Genomic DNA, 15,417 nt, shown 5'->3' on the forward strand with positions numbered 1-15,417 from the left:
AGCTAATTAAATAATGGAATGACACGCACACACAGGGATCATTGTTCAGATGGCATTTCCTTAACGAACAGGAATTTATCCATCAAAAATCAGACGCATGTGGGCACAGTATGTGTGTGTGTGTGTGCTGCAGGCTGGTGTGTAATCGTATTATTTGGGGTGTATCCTCTACAGACCTGCAGACAGAGTCCCGCTGCTTTAAACAAAGACTGGTTAGTCTGAGCTGACCTGAGATCAGACATTAAACACGATACAATACAATCGGCCTGACAAAAGTTTGTTTTAGTGGTTTGAACTTGGCTAATAATCAACTTGACACTCCTTTCATGTCTGTGCCAACTTTTCCTTTATTCCTTTATCTTTTCTTAATGCTTATTCATGTTTGTTGGTTTCAGCAAACTTAGTTTTACTTTAAATTATTTGCAACGTCACACCGACTTTTCTTGTTTACAGTCCCCGTCACTCTGCCTGTTTATCTCACACCAGCTTTACCTTCACTGTCTACTTTACATTAACTCTTTAAACTTCAGCCTTGTGTAAAGGTTACTTTCTATTTTACATTATTTTTGACATTCATATTTTCATGTGTTCTTTAGGAATTTGTAGGCATTTAAAGCCTTTATTAGCCTGGAGGGGGGGGTTTGATAAGATAAGAAATGTTTCGTAGATCTAGAAAATAATTTCAGAAAAGCTAGGGGACAATGATAACACATTAAGTTAAGTAAGTATGCCTTTAACGGCTTTCATCCACCACTGCAGCTGGGAATTTTAAGTTTGCAATAGAATATGAAGAGAAAGTTTCCTGTAAATTGCTACAATGATTACCTAAAATAACAGACACAAAATAATTTTATTCAATACATCTGTTCCATTGTTTTTGACACATCACCATAGCAACATATCATAATGCGTATTACATTTTGCCGTCAATTTTTTTTCTTTATTTGAACTTTTATTTGGCATTACTGGATTGAATTATCACTATAACCTTAGTTTTCTGTGATGCATACTTTAATGCATGAACTCCCCATATTTTTTTCACTCCAGTAACTACCACTACAGACCAGAAAGCAGCGAATACACGTCTTCAGTCATCACTCCACTGTGGTCTTTGGACTCATAACGTCATCGAAACGAGTTTACACTCTGTGGTCGACACGGCCGACAGCACGGAACTCCACACATCTCGTCCTGTGAGCTGATTTCATTTACTCTACGGCCAAACAAAAGCTTCCCACGACCAGAGCAGAATGCAAACAGCACCCTGCTGCGGTTTTGTATGTTACAGTAAAAAAAAAAAAAAAAAAACACGGGGAGGATCAGAGCTGACCTTTGACACCCGGCAGACTGAAGACGGGTCTCATCTGTTGTACTGATGACGGTGCAGCCGCAGCTTTCACAGCTTTCACAAGTTTCACAGGTCAGGGGTGTAAAATCAGGCCTGGGCTGTTGGCACTGAACTATCAGACTGTTTAATTAAAGCTGCAGGAAAAAAAAGGCTCCAGTCTATAATCTCTGCTCCTCTAATCTCCTCTCAGCGTGACAGCTTTCCAACATGGATGATTTATTAAATCTCTGCTTGGTGCCCAGCAACAGGACACAAAGAGAAATGATGTGGTGAACACGGTGGGAAACTTTTTCTTTATAAATTCACTCCTAAAAACTCCAGTTTGGATATTTTGGCAGGAAAATTGATGAGTGGAGCTCAGTGGGAAGACCGATGTCCACCTCAGAGGACTGCTGGGGTCTCTAAGAAATTTTTATTTGCGTTAAATTCATACTGTACCTTTGTTCTTTTAACAAGGTTCCCACACATTTTCATCCACAACATTTCTAAAATTTTCTGTGACTTTTTGAAGAGCATGCATTTCACTGCGGCCACATTTAGACCAGAATGGCCTTACAAAAAACGTCTTTCCTTTGTGTTTTCAAAAAAATCTGTGTTCATTTGATAACACTGTGAAAATAATCCTTGCAACGTCGGAAAAACACCTTGTGGTTACGTTTGCTTTGTTGTGCAACAGAAGCACTTGGCTCGATGTAGGAAAAAGTGATGTTTATCCATAGGAGCTTCCTTGCTCCTTATGTCACGTTGTAAAGCAGCGTTTTAAACCGATACCTGTCTGCGTATCATACCACTGCGACGGGTGCTATTGTGCACCGTGTCTGAAACCCAACTTTTTTTGGTTTGTCCCTCTTTTTTTTATTTCCTAGAGTGCTTCTTTACATCACATCATTTCCTTTCTCTGATCTTCCTTTAAACACTTAATTCTTACTTCAGATACATTATTCTTTTTTTCCGCTTAGTCTCTGTCCTCCCCTTTGGATCAAGTAATTATTTATAATGTAATAGTAATTATTCAAGTAATTATATCTAATCTTGTTCTACTTTTTGCTTTTGTGTTGCTTCTTTATTGTGAGCTGTGTACCATGTATGAAAAGTGCTCTATAAATAAAGTTTAGTATTATTACTCTTGTTTTAGTGTTTATCTGAAAACATTTCCATCTTGTTCACCTCTGTGAATCTCTTCTCTTTTAATATCTCTGTTTGCTTCACAATCATCTCTTTAAATACTTAATTAATATTTCATATACAGTATTCTTTTTTTAAACTCTCTCCCTTCTCTGTCTCCCGCGTCTTTTCGTCTGTCCCCTAATGGCGAGCTCGGATCGCTCTGCCGTTTGCAGAGCAGACAGCAGACAGATGAAAGCAGATCGATCGGAAATAAAACAGACGATAAAAGTCAGATTTGTTCTTTGATTCTTTCAGCTGCGGGATCAGAGGACAGGAAGGAGGAGGGAACCGTTTACGACTCTCTCCATCTGCCTCAGTCAGAACTTTCTTTCCAAATTACTTTTTTTTATCACTCTATTGCTTTATTGGTGAACATTTTTAAACGACAGCTGTAAACCTTTTTATTTAGTCTCGTTTTAATTAGTATCATTCTTCTTATTATCATTTTATATCAAGTCTCATTTTTCCTATCAAGTCTCATTTTTCCTATTCCTCTGTACTTTGTACCTTCATTTACAAGTTTTACTGTATTTTTTATAATAAAACAAGGCTGTCTTTAATATAATAATTGTTATAATAATAACAATAATAATAACTTGATTCATAAAGCACCTTTAAAACAGAGTTCACAAAGTGAGAGCCAAACAATAATGCCAAACTAAGGCCAGACTAAATTTAAAGTAGAATAAAACAAGAAAAAAACAAAAATAACAATCATATAACAACCAATACCAATGAGAGTATAAGAGTAATACAATCCAAAGAATATTAGCAGTAAACACAGAAATAATAGTACTAATAATAGAATTGAACAAAATCGAGACAGAATAAAAGAATAAATTAAAAGAAGAACTAAAATAAATAAAAGAATAACTTTTTTATCTTTATCTTATCTTGCTTTTGTGTTGCTTCTTTACTGTGGAGTGCTTTGAGCTGCGAGCCGTGTATGAAAAGTGCTCTTTAAATAACGTTTATAATAATTATTACTATTATTATCTACACGTTTTTAGTGTCTGAAAACGATCATTTCCATCTTTTTCACCTCTGTGAATCTCTTTAATCATCTCTTTTTGCTTCACAATCATCTCTTTTTCTGTGTTGATATTTTTGGATCCCAACAGTTCTTTTTTCTGACACAAAGACAGATCTTTGTTTCTGCAACAGTCTCAGTCATACTCAACTACCCAGAAGACCAGAGATACATATTGTTTCCCCATCACCTGTCATATTTTGTCCCAAATTTGTTGCACTTGCCTTCTATTTTTGTATTTGTTTCTGCTTCTTAATCTCTTTGTATTTCCATCTGTCACTCCCATATTTCTGTTCACTTCATCTCCTCATCTTTCTGTGTTTCCACATGTCGTTATATTTGGTATATCCAAAAATCCTTTGTATTTCTGTGTCTGTCTTGCCTTTGTTTCACTTTCATGTGTCTATCTCTTCTATCTTTCTCTGAATTTCACCCTCTGATCGCCTCCTCGACTGTCTCTCCCCCCTCCTGCTCCGACCACATCCATATGTTAATAATAAAGTCTCCTCCAGCTCCACCACATCTATGAGGAAATCCTCTGGCAGGTCATCTATGTCTGTCTGATAAAGAACAGTTCACATGCTTCATCCTCGCTCCTCTCCTTCTCCGTCTGTGATTGTTTTTACACGATTTTCATACTACGGCTCATGTCGGGTCCAAAAAATCTGGCCTGATCCGACTGGAACCGATTGATTTTGTGTTATCCCGCCCGCAACTGCCGCAACATTTAATGAGCCCGAACCTGATTAAAATCTGGGGAAGATAAATAAAATGAAATTTGACCTGATCGAGCCTGAGGGAACGCAGAGAAATCAGAGCCAGACTCGGCCCGGACCCGTCTGGTGTTCAGGGCGGGGCTGATTCGCTTTGGGCAGACGACCATAGCGCTATCACAGAACGCTGGCATCACAAGGTTTAACGGAGCTAAATCTGAAACATTTTAACTATAAACAGACTTTTTAATGACCTAATGCTACCTGGAACTGAATGGAGGGCCAGTTTAAATCCCAAATAATGAAATAAGGCTTTAAATACCAGCTGATTTCTGCTTGCTCATCACAAAGAGATGAAAAGCGGAGACAGAGATTCAAAGAAAAATGTGCAAAATACATGAAATTTATCTGATTTTCAGACTGTTCTTCTGACCTAAGACGGTTAAATGATTGAGCAAAGAGACAGTGGCTATGCTTACGTGCACACCAATATTCCCCTATTATTCCAAATATGACAATATTCTGAATTCTAAGTGGCTTATATAAACAGAGTATTCTGTTTAAATATTTGGAATTAGGGCATTTTCCAAATTAAGCATTAAGAAATGCAGGATTTGCTGGTATTCTTAAGAGTAGGTTTTTGGATTCACACAAATATCACAACTCCAAGATTCTCCAGAAGGTAAATGAAGGATAAAGGGAGTCCAACAAATCCACCACAGGTAGGAAACTATGAAAAAGTCCTGTTTTGATGCAAAGAAGATGACATGACATTAACTTTGTCTACTTGATTTCGGCAACTTTTTTACCTTCTTTCTCTTAATGAATGCACCTGATAAGTGCCTCAAGAATTTGGATAATGTTTATCATTTTCTTTTACCTTGAAGCACTGGCTGTTGAAACCGCGTGCATCACTGTACACTGTACGCTGCTGCTCTCGCATTGGTTTTGGTTTCTATATTTTTATGAGTCTATTTGGGCTGGTTCTCTCTTATCTCCGTAGATTCATATGTAAAAACCAAAATAAATATGGCCTGCGCTCACACAATATTCCCTTGATGTTGGTCCTCAGGGTTCAAACAGAAGTTGGCAAAAAAAGCTTTTGAATCTGTTGCCTCCTCCTCCTCTTGGAATCACTATCGCCCGCTAACGTCTGGTGTTTTAATGCAATGTGAATGCGTACAATCGACATTCACACCAAATGACTCTGCGGTAGAAACATGTTTTTATCGCATCCGGCTCCGATCGGCATTGATGGGAACACAACACACAGGTGAACGCAGTAATTTCAGGTCTTTAACCGGCGAGATGCAATGATGCGCTGTCTCTATTTAATGTCCATCTCCTCCTAAGCAGCTAAAACACAGATTCAAATACATCTGCACTGAGTTTGAAAGAGAGACTTAATAAGTAAGAGATAAATAAAGAGAAAAACTTTTCATAGACCTCTGATCCTGCAGCTGTCTGCTGTTAAGCTGTTTTCCTGCCTGTCCGTGACATTGCACGGACACACCTACAAAACAACCAATGCGCACACACACACACACACACACACACACGGACAGATGACAGAAAAGTCGACTCGCTCTCCAGCTGCAAGTTCAGTGGCAGTGGGAATGGAGAAAATCGGTCAAATTTAGCAGGTTTACCCATGTTTGAAAAACCAGCGTACACACACTAATTTGGGTGGGAAAAGGGTATTACATAAGGACCTGAAAATGTCTGAGCTGATTTCTATTGGGAAATTTAAGTCACTTTTGAAAGATCGAGAAAATAGCACTCCTGGTCAGTGTGAGTGCTGGGGGTGGAGGTTGTGCTCGCTCTTTGTAATGTGCTACATTGGTATTTTTCTGCTTGTATTTATTGTTGTAACTATGTTTTATGCTGCCCTCTTGACCAGGTCGCTCTTAAAAAAAAGTTTGTATCTCAATGAGTCTTTTTAGACGGTTAAATAAAAGATGTATATATATATAGACATGTTAGTGCTCGTTAATAGGAGTATGTGCAGTTGCATGTATACTGGAGTTTGTTAGTGGAATATTCATTTTCATTAGACTTGACAGCTTAGGAAAATTGTCTTTTTCCAGAATAAGGGCAAAAAACGGACTATCTTGTGCATGCAAACAGTGATTTAAATGGTGGAAAACTTGACGTGCAGACTTTTTAAAGAAACTAGTCGTACCACTTGAGACTGTCGGCACCAGAATTACTACAGCAAACATTTTTCTGCAGCTCTGAGGGTCTCAAACAGGTAGACTTTTGCTGTGGCTCCTCATCAGGAGATGAAAAGACAAAATCCACCCCCATCACACACACACACACACACACGCACGCACGCACGTGCACACGCGCACACACACACGCAGAGGACGTTGAGTGTCAGTCAGCTGAATGAAAGACGGCCATTCAGTGATAAGACAGACAGTCACATAAACAGAGTGTCTGAGGGAAAACAAACCAGACCAGCGTCCCCCCTCTGAGCTCCATTCAGCCTCCAGAGGGGTCCCAGTGTGCTTGTGTGTGTATGTATGTGTGAAGGGGAGAGAGACCAGTGATGGGTGTAAATGTGTGTGTACCTGGGGTGAAACATCTCCCGAGGGAGGTCAGAACACGACTAGAGAGAGAGAGAGAGGAAGTTTCTCGGCTCCCGTCGGTCCTTTAATCTGATACACAAACACACAGGGCACCTAAGAGCCTGCCATTCACACCACACACACACACACACACACACACACACACACACACACACACACACACACACACACTTTCTACATGAACACACACTTGTTAATGTGCAAACACAGCAGGAGGTGACTGGATGCACAGACACATGGACACAGGGCCACACACGTCTCAGATCCTGCATCTGTAAACGTTGCAGATCAAAAGTGTCAATACAGATGACGATATGATTTGAGTGTCCAAAATTAAGATCATAACTTTTTTAATTACTTACTATCAGGAAAGTGAAAATATTTCACTGTTTTCTATTTGAAAAAATAAACCGAACTTCTTTGATACCTCAGTGATTAACTTTGTCTAAAGACAACTTTTCAAAAGAATTTTACAAAAAAAAAGTGTTGTTACATGTTTTGCTCTTTTCAACCACGGCTGCTCATTTATTGGAGGAGAATCGTTCTGCTGTCAGTGTTGTTCTCTCGTACCGCGTTTCTGAACAAGTCCAATTATCGTCAGGTCTAATCGACCGCTCTCTTTTGCTGAAAATGTCAGCCTATCAGGTTTGAGTTGCTCCTTCATTAGTCTGTTTTAGATTTGTTCCAAATGTTTGGACCCCAAAGACCTCGAGTGCACATGCAAACAAGAAAACAAAACAAAAAAAAACAGCAGACATAATCTGCAAAAATGCACTTACTCACATACCGAAACACACTGTACAGTACACGCCAGACACGAGTCGACATGCATACACACACATGCCATCCGAAATATGATTACACACATTAATAAACACACAGTCATGAGTGTGAAAACACGCAAATGGCCAAATGAAACACAAACACACGAACACACATATATATACTTGAAATGCACACTTCCTCATCTACTCTTAGGCGCGCACACACACACACACACACACACACAGAGAGAGAGAGAGAGAGAGGCTCGTCTGTTAATGGCGGTGGTCCTGCGCTCCACAGTGGGATCTGTGTTTGGCCATGTTTAGAGCTCCATTTGGGGCCAGATAAATCAAGCTGCTGTCCACCAGAAGCCTCCATTAGGGGCCCCACGAGGCCCCTGGACGGCCTGTCAGTCACCCCGTCAGTCAGCGCGCCGCCCTCTTCCAGCGTTTGAACTCATAATTACAGGGAGGCACAGCTCGGCTCGGCCCGGCTCCCAAGCCCCCCCCGCGCCACCTCAGCGCTGGCTAGCCCAGCGCTAATGCTAATACTAACAAACGACGGACGTTTCACCTCCAGAGGAAACGGCGGCGGGGAAAATATTTATGGGAAGTGAAAAGCTTCGCTCCCTTTGTTCTGCCCCCTTTGGCCCCTCTTCATCCATTTCCCAAACTCCTTTTAGGGCTTTTAGTTTTTATTTCTTTGAGTGACAGTCCTGGGTTTCCCCTCCAGTTTGACGGTGAGTTGGTTAGCGGCGGAGCAGCAGCGCCGGGCTAACCTCTGGCTGCCACAGATTAATCAAACACCAGTTAGAGGGGAGAGTGTAAAACACAGGGGCCACGATGACGGATGGCTTTTTAAGGAGTGACGGGGAGAGGGGAGGAGGAGAAACACACCTCAGACCAGGACGGGACACAGAAATACTCACAAGGTTTAAACACATTTTTTTACAGATACGTTTCCTAAAATTTTCCATGATTTTTAAGCAGATTTTTAAGACCAGGCATTCTCTGAAACCACCATCGATACTCCTCTTCAGTTCTTTTTCATTAGTGTGGAATAGCTTTTTAAAATATAAATTATTGAAAAAAAAATTATATTATTTGAAAATAATGGATTTAGAAAAGGATTAGAACTGAATAGTCAATTATAACTTAGGGACTGTTCATTATTTAAGAGAGGGGAGGGGTTGGTGCAAAAAGGGGGAGGCATGTCAAATATTTTTTTAAGCACTGGGGAGGAAAATAGTTTGTTCTTTGTGGCTTGCAGAGGCATACAGCTTTAAATGGCTGTATTTAACAACCAATGTTTTCTTTAAATAATTTGGGCCTTACTTTCCCTTAAATTGGGCAATATTATAATTTTTTAGATTTCCAAAGCCTTTCCAGGCCTGGAAATTGCAAATTTTATGACTTTTCCAGGTTTTTCATGCCCGCACAAACCCTGACTCAGGTAGCAGAGCTGAAAATTACCAATGAAGAATGCTGCCAATGCTGAATTCTGTCCGGAGCTGCTTTGTCTTCCCTACTCGTAACAAACAATCATTCAGTGCTCTCACTCGGGTCTGAAAACTCATCAATCACATTCGGCCAGTCAAACCATCAAACATCGGGTGTATTTTGGAATCCAGCCACTGTGGCCGGCAGATGAAAAAGTTTCCTGCGCTTACACGTACACACACAGAAAGTCAGACGCGAGCTCTCAGGAATTCATGAATAAAATATAGGCTCATAAAGGCAGCATGAACAATGGAAATATTATCCTCCGCTGCATAAATGCACAGCCGACCGCAGAGTATTCTCACAGGGAGCTCGTTCCTCTTATCTCTGACGGCTCGTCGGCAATGGCCGGCCGCTGCATGTGGAGACACACACCGCTAACGAGGGGGAAACCCCCCCCCCCCATCATCGCATAAGATTGATGCAGAAAATTTACCCAGCAGACATTCCTCCAGGCCAAAATGAAAGAGGTGCCTGGTTCACCGGCATTCCTGATTGGCCACACATTCCTTTAGCATTCTGACAACAGTGTGATTGCTGGCATGGAGCCGCCGCTTCGTGAGGTAAACACACACTAAAACTTTGGAAAGAGTCCTCCGAGGTTTCACCTGGTGAAGGTTTCTGACCAGGAACTCATCATTTTAAAAGCCTGATAATACTCAGACAAAAAGGTTACAGTTAGAGAAGAGAAGGAACAACTGAAGTGCCTCTGAGCAAGGTTTTAAACCAATAACCTGCAAAAATGGGAAGCTAAAAGGTTTATTTGTCAAATGTTTTATTTACCAACTCTGTGTCAAAAGAAAAGCAAGCAAGTTAGAAAAAAAGAGAACAGAAAGGCTTGACCTGAGAGATATTTAAAAAGAAAATGAAAAATAAAACTAAAACTAGAATTACCGCCATGCACTTGTATGCCTCACACACATCTTCCCCCAACAGCACAGAAGATCAAAACACCAGCACACTTTCAAGATTAAAGTCCCCAGTTCAGTATCTGACCACACGTGTTTTTATCTTGTTCTGCAGTCAGCCGTCGATTAAAAACAAGGACGCGATGTGTCCTCAGGAGATCGGTGGGGTTATAGAAGGCAAACTGCTGAGCTGGCCGCGGCCTCAGCAGCATGACTCCTAATACTGACATGAATTATTAATTTGACGCATTCATCACTCTTCCGACCAGCCGTCGATAGCCTCCATTATGGTGGGTGTGTATACATTACAGAGTGTATAGTGTGTCAGAAACTTCCCGCATACGAGCCGCAGGATGGCGGGAAGAGAGGAAGACGGAGAGAGAGAGACGGAGAGAAAAAGAGAAAGAGAGCGGGTGATGGACAGGAGTGACAGCAGGAAGCATTAGCTGGAGGAGGCCGAGTCGTGATATCAGAGCTGGATATCAGAGTGAAGACAGAGGAAGACAGCGACATTTTGACAGGTAATTCAAACTGCACATCGAGGGGCAGGAGACAAAAAGTTTGCTGGTGGTAAGAACAAATGAAGACAGTGACTTTTACCAAAATACTTCAGCTACGATGGCTATCACTCATTGTCCATCAGGGTCTCAAAAATTGCATTTATCTACTGCACGCTGCTCTCAAGCCTCCAAACTAGGGATGCATGATATTGCAAGTTGCTGATATCCGAAATGCAGATATAGAAAAACTAATTTGGTGGGGGTACTTGTGATTTCAATAATCACAAGTAAAATAAAGAGGAATTAAAATGGCATTAATGAAATAAATACAAATTCAATTGATTATTTGTCACAGAGGGCAATTTGTTTTGCAGCAAGTGTAAAAACACACAAAACAGAAAACGGTTGACATTAATCTGTGATCTGCACCATAAAGGCTGATGCTGCAATATAGCTCACAAGTAGAATATGTACTGCTACTGTCTCTCTGTCATCAATATTGTCATCATCATCAATACTACCAGTACAATGTGTACTGCTACTATCATCAACTCATCATCATCTAGCTGCTGCAGAACAGATTTTGAAATTGGTAATAAATGAGCAGTTGACCAGACTTTTAATTCTAACTCTTGTTATGAATGCCAGTGACATTAAAGCCTTCAGATATTTATATATACATTTGTTTTCTGTCTGCCCTTCAACGCAGCGACGCCACCGTCTCAATCCGTTGTTACTGCAACAGTCTGGCGTGCCTAAAACAACACTGCAGATTAAGTCTGATTGCAGTAAGTGGTGCTGATTAAATGGTTACGGCGGCAGACATTAAACAGAGTGAGGACGTTAACGTTTGAGGCTCGCTGATAGCTTGTAGCCGGCCTCAAGTTTATTTGGATTTAATGACATTAAGAACTTCAACAAGCTCATTAATTTCCTCTCACTGAACACACAAAGTTACCAAAAGTTAATGTATTGTTAGAGCTGCACACAGGGAGAGAGAGGCTCTGATCACAGAGCACCAAACGGTGACGCACCGACAGCTTCAACAGCTAATGAAGAGATGATGTCACACTGCCTCGCCACGCTAACGTGAAGCTAATGGACGGTGCAGCCGATGACCGCCAAGTTGGCCTCTAGAGTAAACAGCAGGGGCAAGGAACCATCACTTTACCTCTCTCTCATTTATGAACACACACACATACACACGCGCACACACACACACACACACACACGCACACACACACACACACACACACACACACACACACACACTGAATGCAGCTCCACCCTCCCACATGTCAAACTTTAACAAAAGGCGAAACAAAAGCTAAACGGCTGCTTTGTCTCAAAATCAGTTTTTTTTTTTACACTGACCTCAACTGCAACAGCACACGCACACGCACACGCACACGCACACGCACACGCACACACACACACACACACACACACACTGCAGACACGTAGTATATGTCACACAGTGAGAGGGAGAGAGTCGACACATGGGTGTGCACTTACAAATGTGTTTGTAACAGGTTGTGTCTGTTTAAACTAGTGTGTGGGTGTGTGTGTGTGTGTGTGTGTGTGTGTCCGACTGGGTGTGAGCTCACAGCTAATCACCAAAAGAGAGGAAGTCCATAAATCAGCAGAATACAACTCTCACACTGTAAATCTACACTAACACGTCATCGCTGTGCTTATGTGTGTTTGCATGCGTGTGTGTGTGTGTGTGTGTGTGTGTGTGTGTGTGTGTGTGTGTGTGTGTGTGTTTGTGTGAGTTAATGAAAGGCAGCATTAGAGAGTGGGAGAGTGAGACTCTCTGAGGTCAAATTTACCTCCAACAGTCAGACAAATTAAAATGTAAATACATATTTAAGTCGCAGTGTCAGCAGACGCAGTGAGGGCGTCTGGACCTGGACTTTGTCCTCAACATGAAATGTCCTCCACCATCCCTTGGGGGTCCCTTAGGTGTCCCTTAGGTGTAACTTGAAAAGTTTCTGATCACAACAAGGTATTTTATACATTTTAACAAGATATTATCACTTTATTTATCATACAAACTTATGTTTTGACAACAAACTTTTCTTGTTATAGCAAGATGCTATTTATCTCGTAATGTGAAACCAGTCATGTTAAAGCATGATAATGGATCGCATTATAACAGTTTGTATGACATAATATTTTGAAAATATTGTATTAAAATGTGAAAAACATTGTTATAACAAGACACGTCTGTTATTGAGGAAGATTATTCGAACAACTAATTTAATTTCACACAAAAAAAATCCATGACATTTCCAAAATTTTTCAATAGTTTTTACTAATTCCATGACTGTTGCATGCCTGTAAAACTAGATTGTGACAAGTTTTCCATGACAGTGGGAACCATGTATCAGGCCAGATGGGATATCGAACCTCCTGCATGTTCTAATTCTGCCCTCATGCCTCCTCTCAGAGACGTAATAATCAGACGCTGAACCACCTCAGCTGGCTCCTTTCCACAGAAACTTTTTACGACTACTCTGGGTCACATCACTCAAGCTGTTCCCTGCAATCGACTCCTCCAGGTCTCTCCTTCATTACCAAGGTGACCACCCCAGTCTCTCAGCACAGGTGTCTCTGTGTGTGTGTGTGTGTGTGTGTGTGTGTGTGTGTGTTTGTCTGACCTGGCTGTAGGTGGCATCCAGCAGGGTGTCCAGGTTCTGCAGCGGTGCTGGGGTTTTGTCTTTGAATCGGGTCAGCAGGCGGCGCTGGATGGCTCTGAACTGGATGGCCCGCTCCGACAGCAGATCCTGGTACTGCTGAGCACTGACGCGCAGCTAACACACAGACACAGACACAGACACAGACACAGACACACACAGACACACACACACACAGACACAGACACAGACACACACACACACACACACACACACACACACACACACACACACACACACACACGGCATCATTAATTTGGAAAGTCTTGTTAAAAGGATTGTTGTGGATTTTCGATGTGGGGCTGTATGAGATACTCCTGTGTAGTCAGTGTATCACAGACGGTAGCTGGCGGTCAGTGTGCTCCCGGTTTGCAGAAACAGACGGGACGCGCACCCCACAGATCAGCATTACTCTGCCGTACACAGGGGTTGATTTTAAAAATGTGTTTTAGCCACTTTAAAAAAAACTCTACAGAATCAGTCTAAGTGGACACTGTCTGCACTTTTGCTATTTTTAATGGTGACTTTAATTTTACAATTTTTTAAATCATTTAGTTATTCATGTCACCTTTTTGTCTTATCTCTTTACTCTTTTATTATAAACCTGTATCTTTTATTATGTTTTTATATTTTATGCTCTGTAATGCACTTTGAATTGCTTTGTCAATGTGAAGTTTTCGTTTTAGTCGGATCATGTAACAGCACTTTCTGACCCAAACAGCTGATCAGCGGTAGATGAGAAATGTAGTGCCAAAGGAGGAGGCTGTGTGACGGCAAGGTAAAGCAGTGAAAACACTCTAAATATAGTGTTCTCTTACACTAATATTGATTTTTTTTAGGTAGGCCTTTTTGAAAGTGGCTAAAATACGTTTTGATATCAACCTCTGTGTTATTTATGTATGAGTATGTCGACCACCAGCTACTGTATGTAATAAACAGACTATACTTAAGAATCTCACACAGCCTGACTCTAAAAATTCATATCACTGTAAGGTCATTGCAGAGGTCAGCTGAGGCCTGAGGCCTGGTGTTTACCTGGAAGTGGTGGTCTACAGACAGGAAGTACTCCTGCAGCGGGAGCGGTCCGCTGAAGCTTTTCTTGAAGTCTTTGACTCCCAGTTTGGAGAAATGCTTGTCGAATCTGTGAACCAGCTCCTTCACCACCAGCCACGTGTCCTCAAAGTGGTCGCTCTGGATACGGTAACGCTCTGACACACAGACACACACACACTTACACAGGGGCTGAGTACAGTAATGAGTTACATGAGTTTTGATTTGACTTGAGAAATAAAGAAAAAATAAAAGAAATCATTAGGATTAAACGGTTGCAAAAAAGTATTTAACCGTGCTTTTTTATTTTTTTTAGCACTACCTCAAACAACCTAAAAAATACTGTTATAATTGATATCTTACAGTATGGTTGCTGTTTTTTTCTCTACCTGAGGCAACAAATATTGTTCCCATTGTGTCATTGTTTGCATTGTTCTTATCTTCATAAAAAATATATTTTTATGCCTCTTGTATTTTTGTCATTTTTTCCCCGTGGTATCAAAAATGGTATTGAGTATTATTCTGAGTAACGGCATCGAGTTACAAATTCTAGTATTGTGACATCCTTATTAACCTGGTGGAGTTGGACATGTCTTATTTGCACTTGGACCACTTTAAACTCATTTTGAACAGGACCATTAAAGTAACAGAGAGAAATCAAGGCAGGTTTGGGTTCTGAAATGTGTCAAAGAAGCAACAAAATTCTCAGAAAGTCATTAAGTGCAAATGAAGATACAATCGGAAAGACACAAGAGATAAAACATTTAAAGCTTTGAAGCATTAGTGTGTCATTGATAGATAAGTCCCACAGTGACATGTGAACCAGTTTTGATGGAAGTAAACCAGCGTTCAGATAATCCTGTTGAGTGTGTGACGGTGTTTTCAGACTCACGGGAGGTCTTGGAGGCCTGCACGGTAACTTTGGCTCCTGACAGGAACTGGAAAGCCAAACTGTTCCCATCCTTATCTTCTGATTTCGCTGAAAACTCTGCAGAGACAGAAAGACAGACAGCGGCATGATGAGACAGATAGGACGGCCTATCGTGATGCTAGACGCCAACAAAGGTGAACGAGATACAGTCACACTGTTCACAAAGACACACAATGTGAGAAGGCGGGAGCTGACACAAATCCCTCTGAGTGT

At 41.1% G+C, this 15,417-nt stretch overlaps 1 protein-coding gene across 2 annotated transcripts in view; it reads right to left on the reverse strand.

Annotated features, from left to right (window-relative positions):
- Nucleotides 1-15,417, reverse strand: part of bbs9 (Bardet-Biedl syndrome 9) — a 184,844-nt gene that overhangs the window by 101,840 nt on the left and 67,587 nt on the right. For both annotated transcript variants that reach the window (XM_088084690.1, XM_088084689.1), the window contains 3 exons: nucleotides 15,166-15,261; nucleotides 14,259-14,431; nucleotides 13,188-13,340 (listed from right to left, as the gene is read on the reverse strand). In XM_088084690.1, the coding sequence (XP_087940816.1) occupies nucleotides 13,188-13,340; nucleotides 14,259-14,431; nucleotides 15,166-15,261 (422 nt within the window). The remainder of the gene's footprint in view (nucleotides 1-13,187; nucleotides 13,341-14,258; nucleotides 14,432-15,165; nucleotides 15,262-15,417) is intronic.

The sequence above is a fragment of the Plectropomus leopardus genome, chromosome 11 (genome assembly GCF_026936395.1).
Source record: "Plectropomus leopardus strain MGB_pleo_1.0 chromosome 11, ASM2693639v1, whole genome shotgun sequence".
In the NCBI taxonomy this organism is placed as follows: Eukaryota; Metazoa; Chordata; class Actinopteri; order Perciformes; family Serranidae; genus Plectropomus; species Plectropomus leopardus.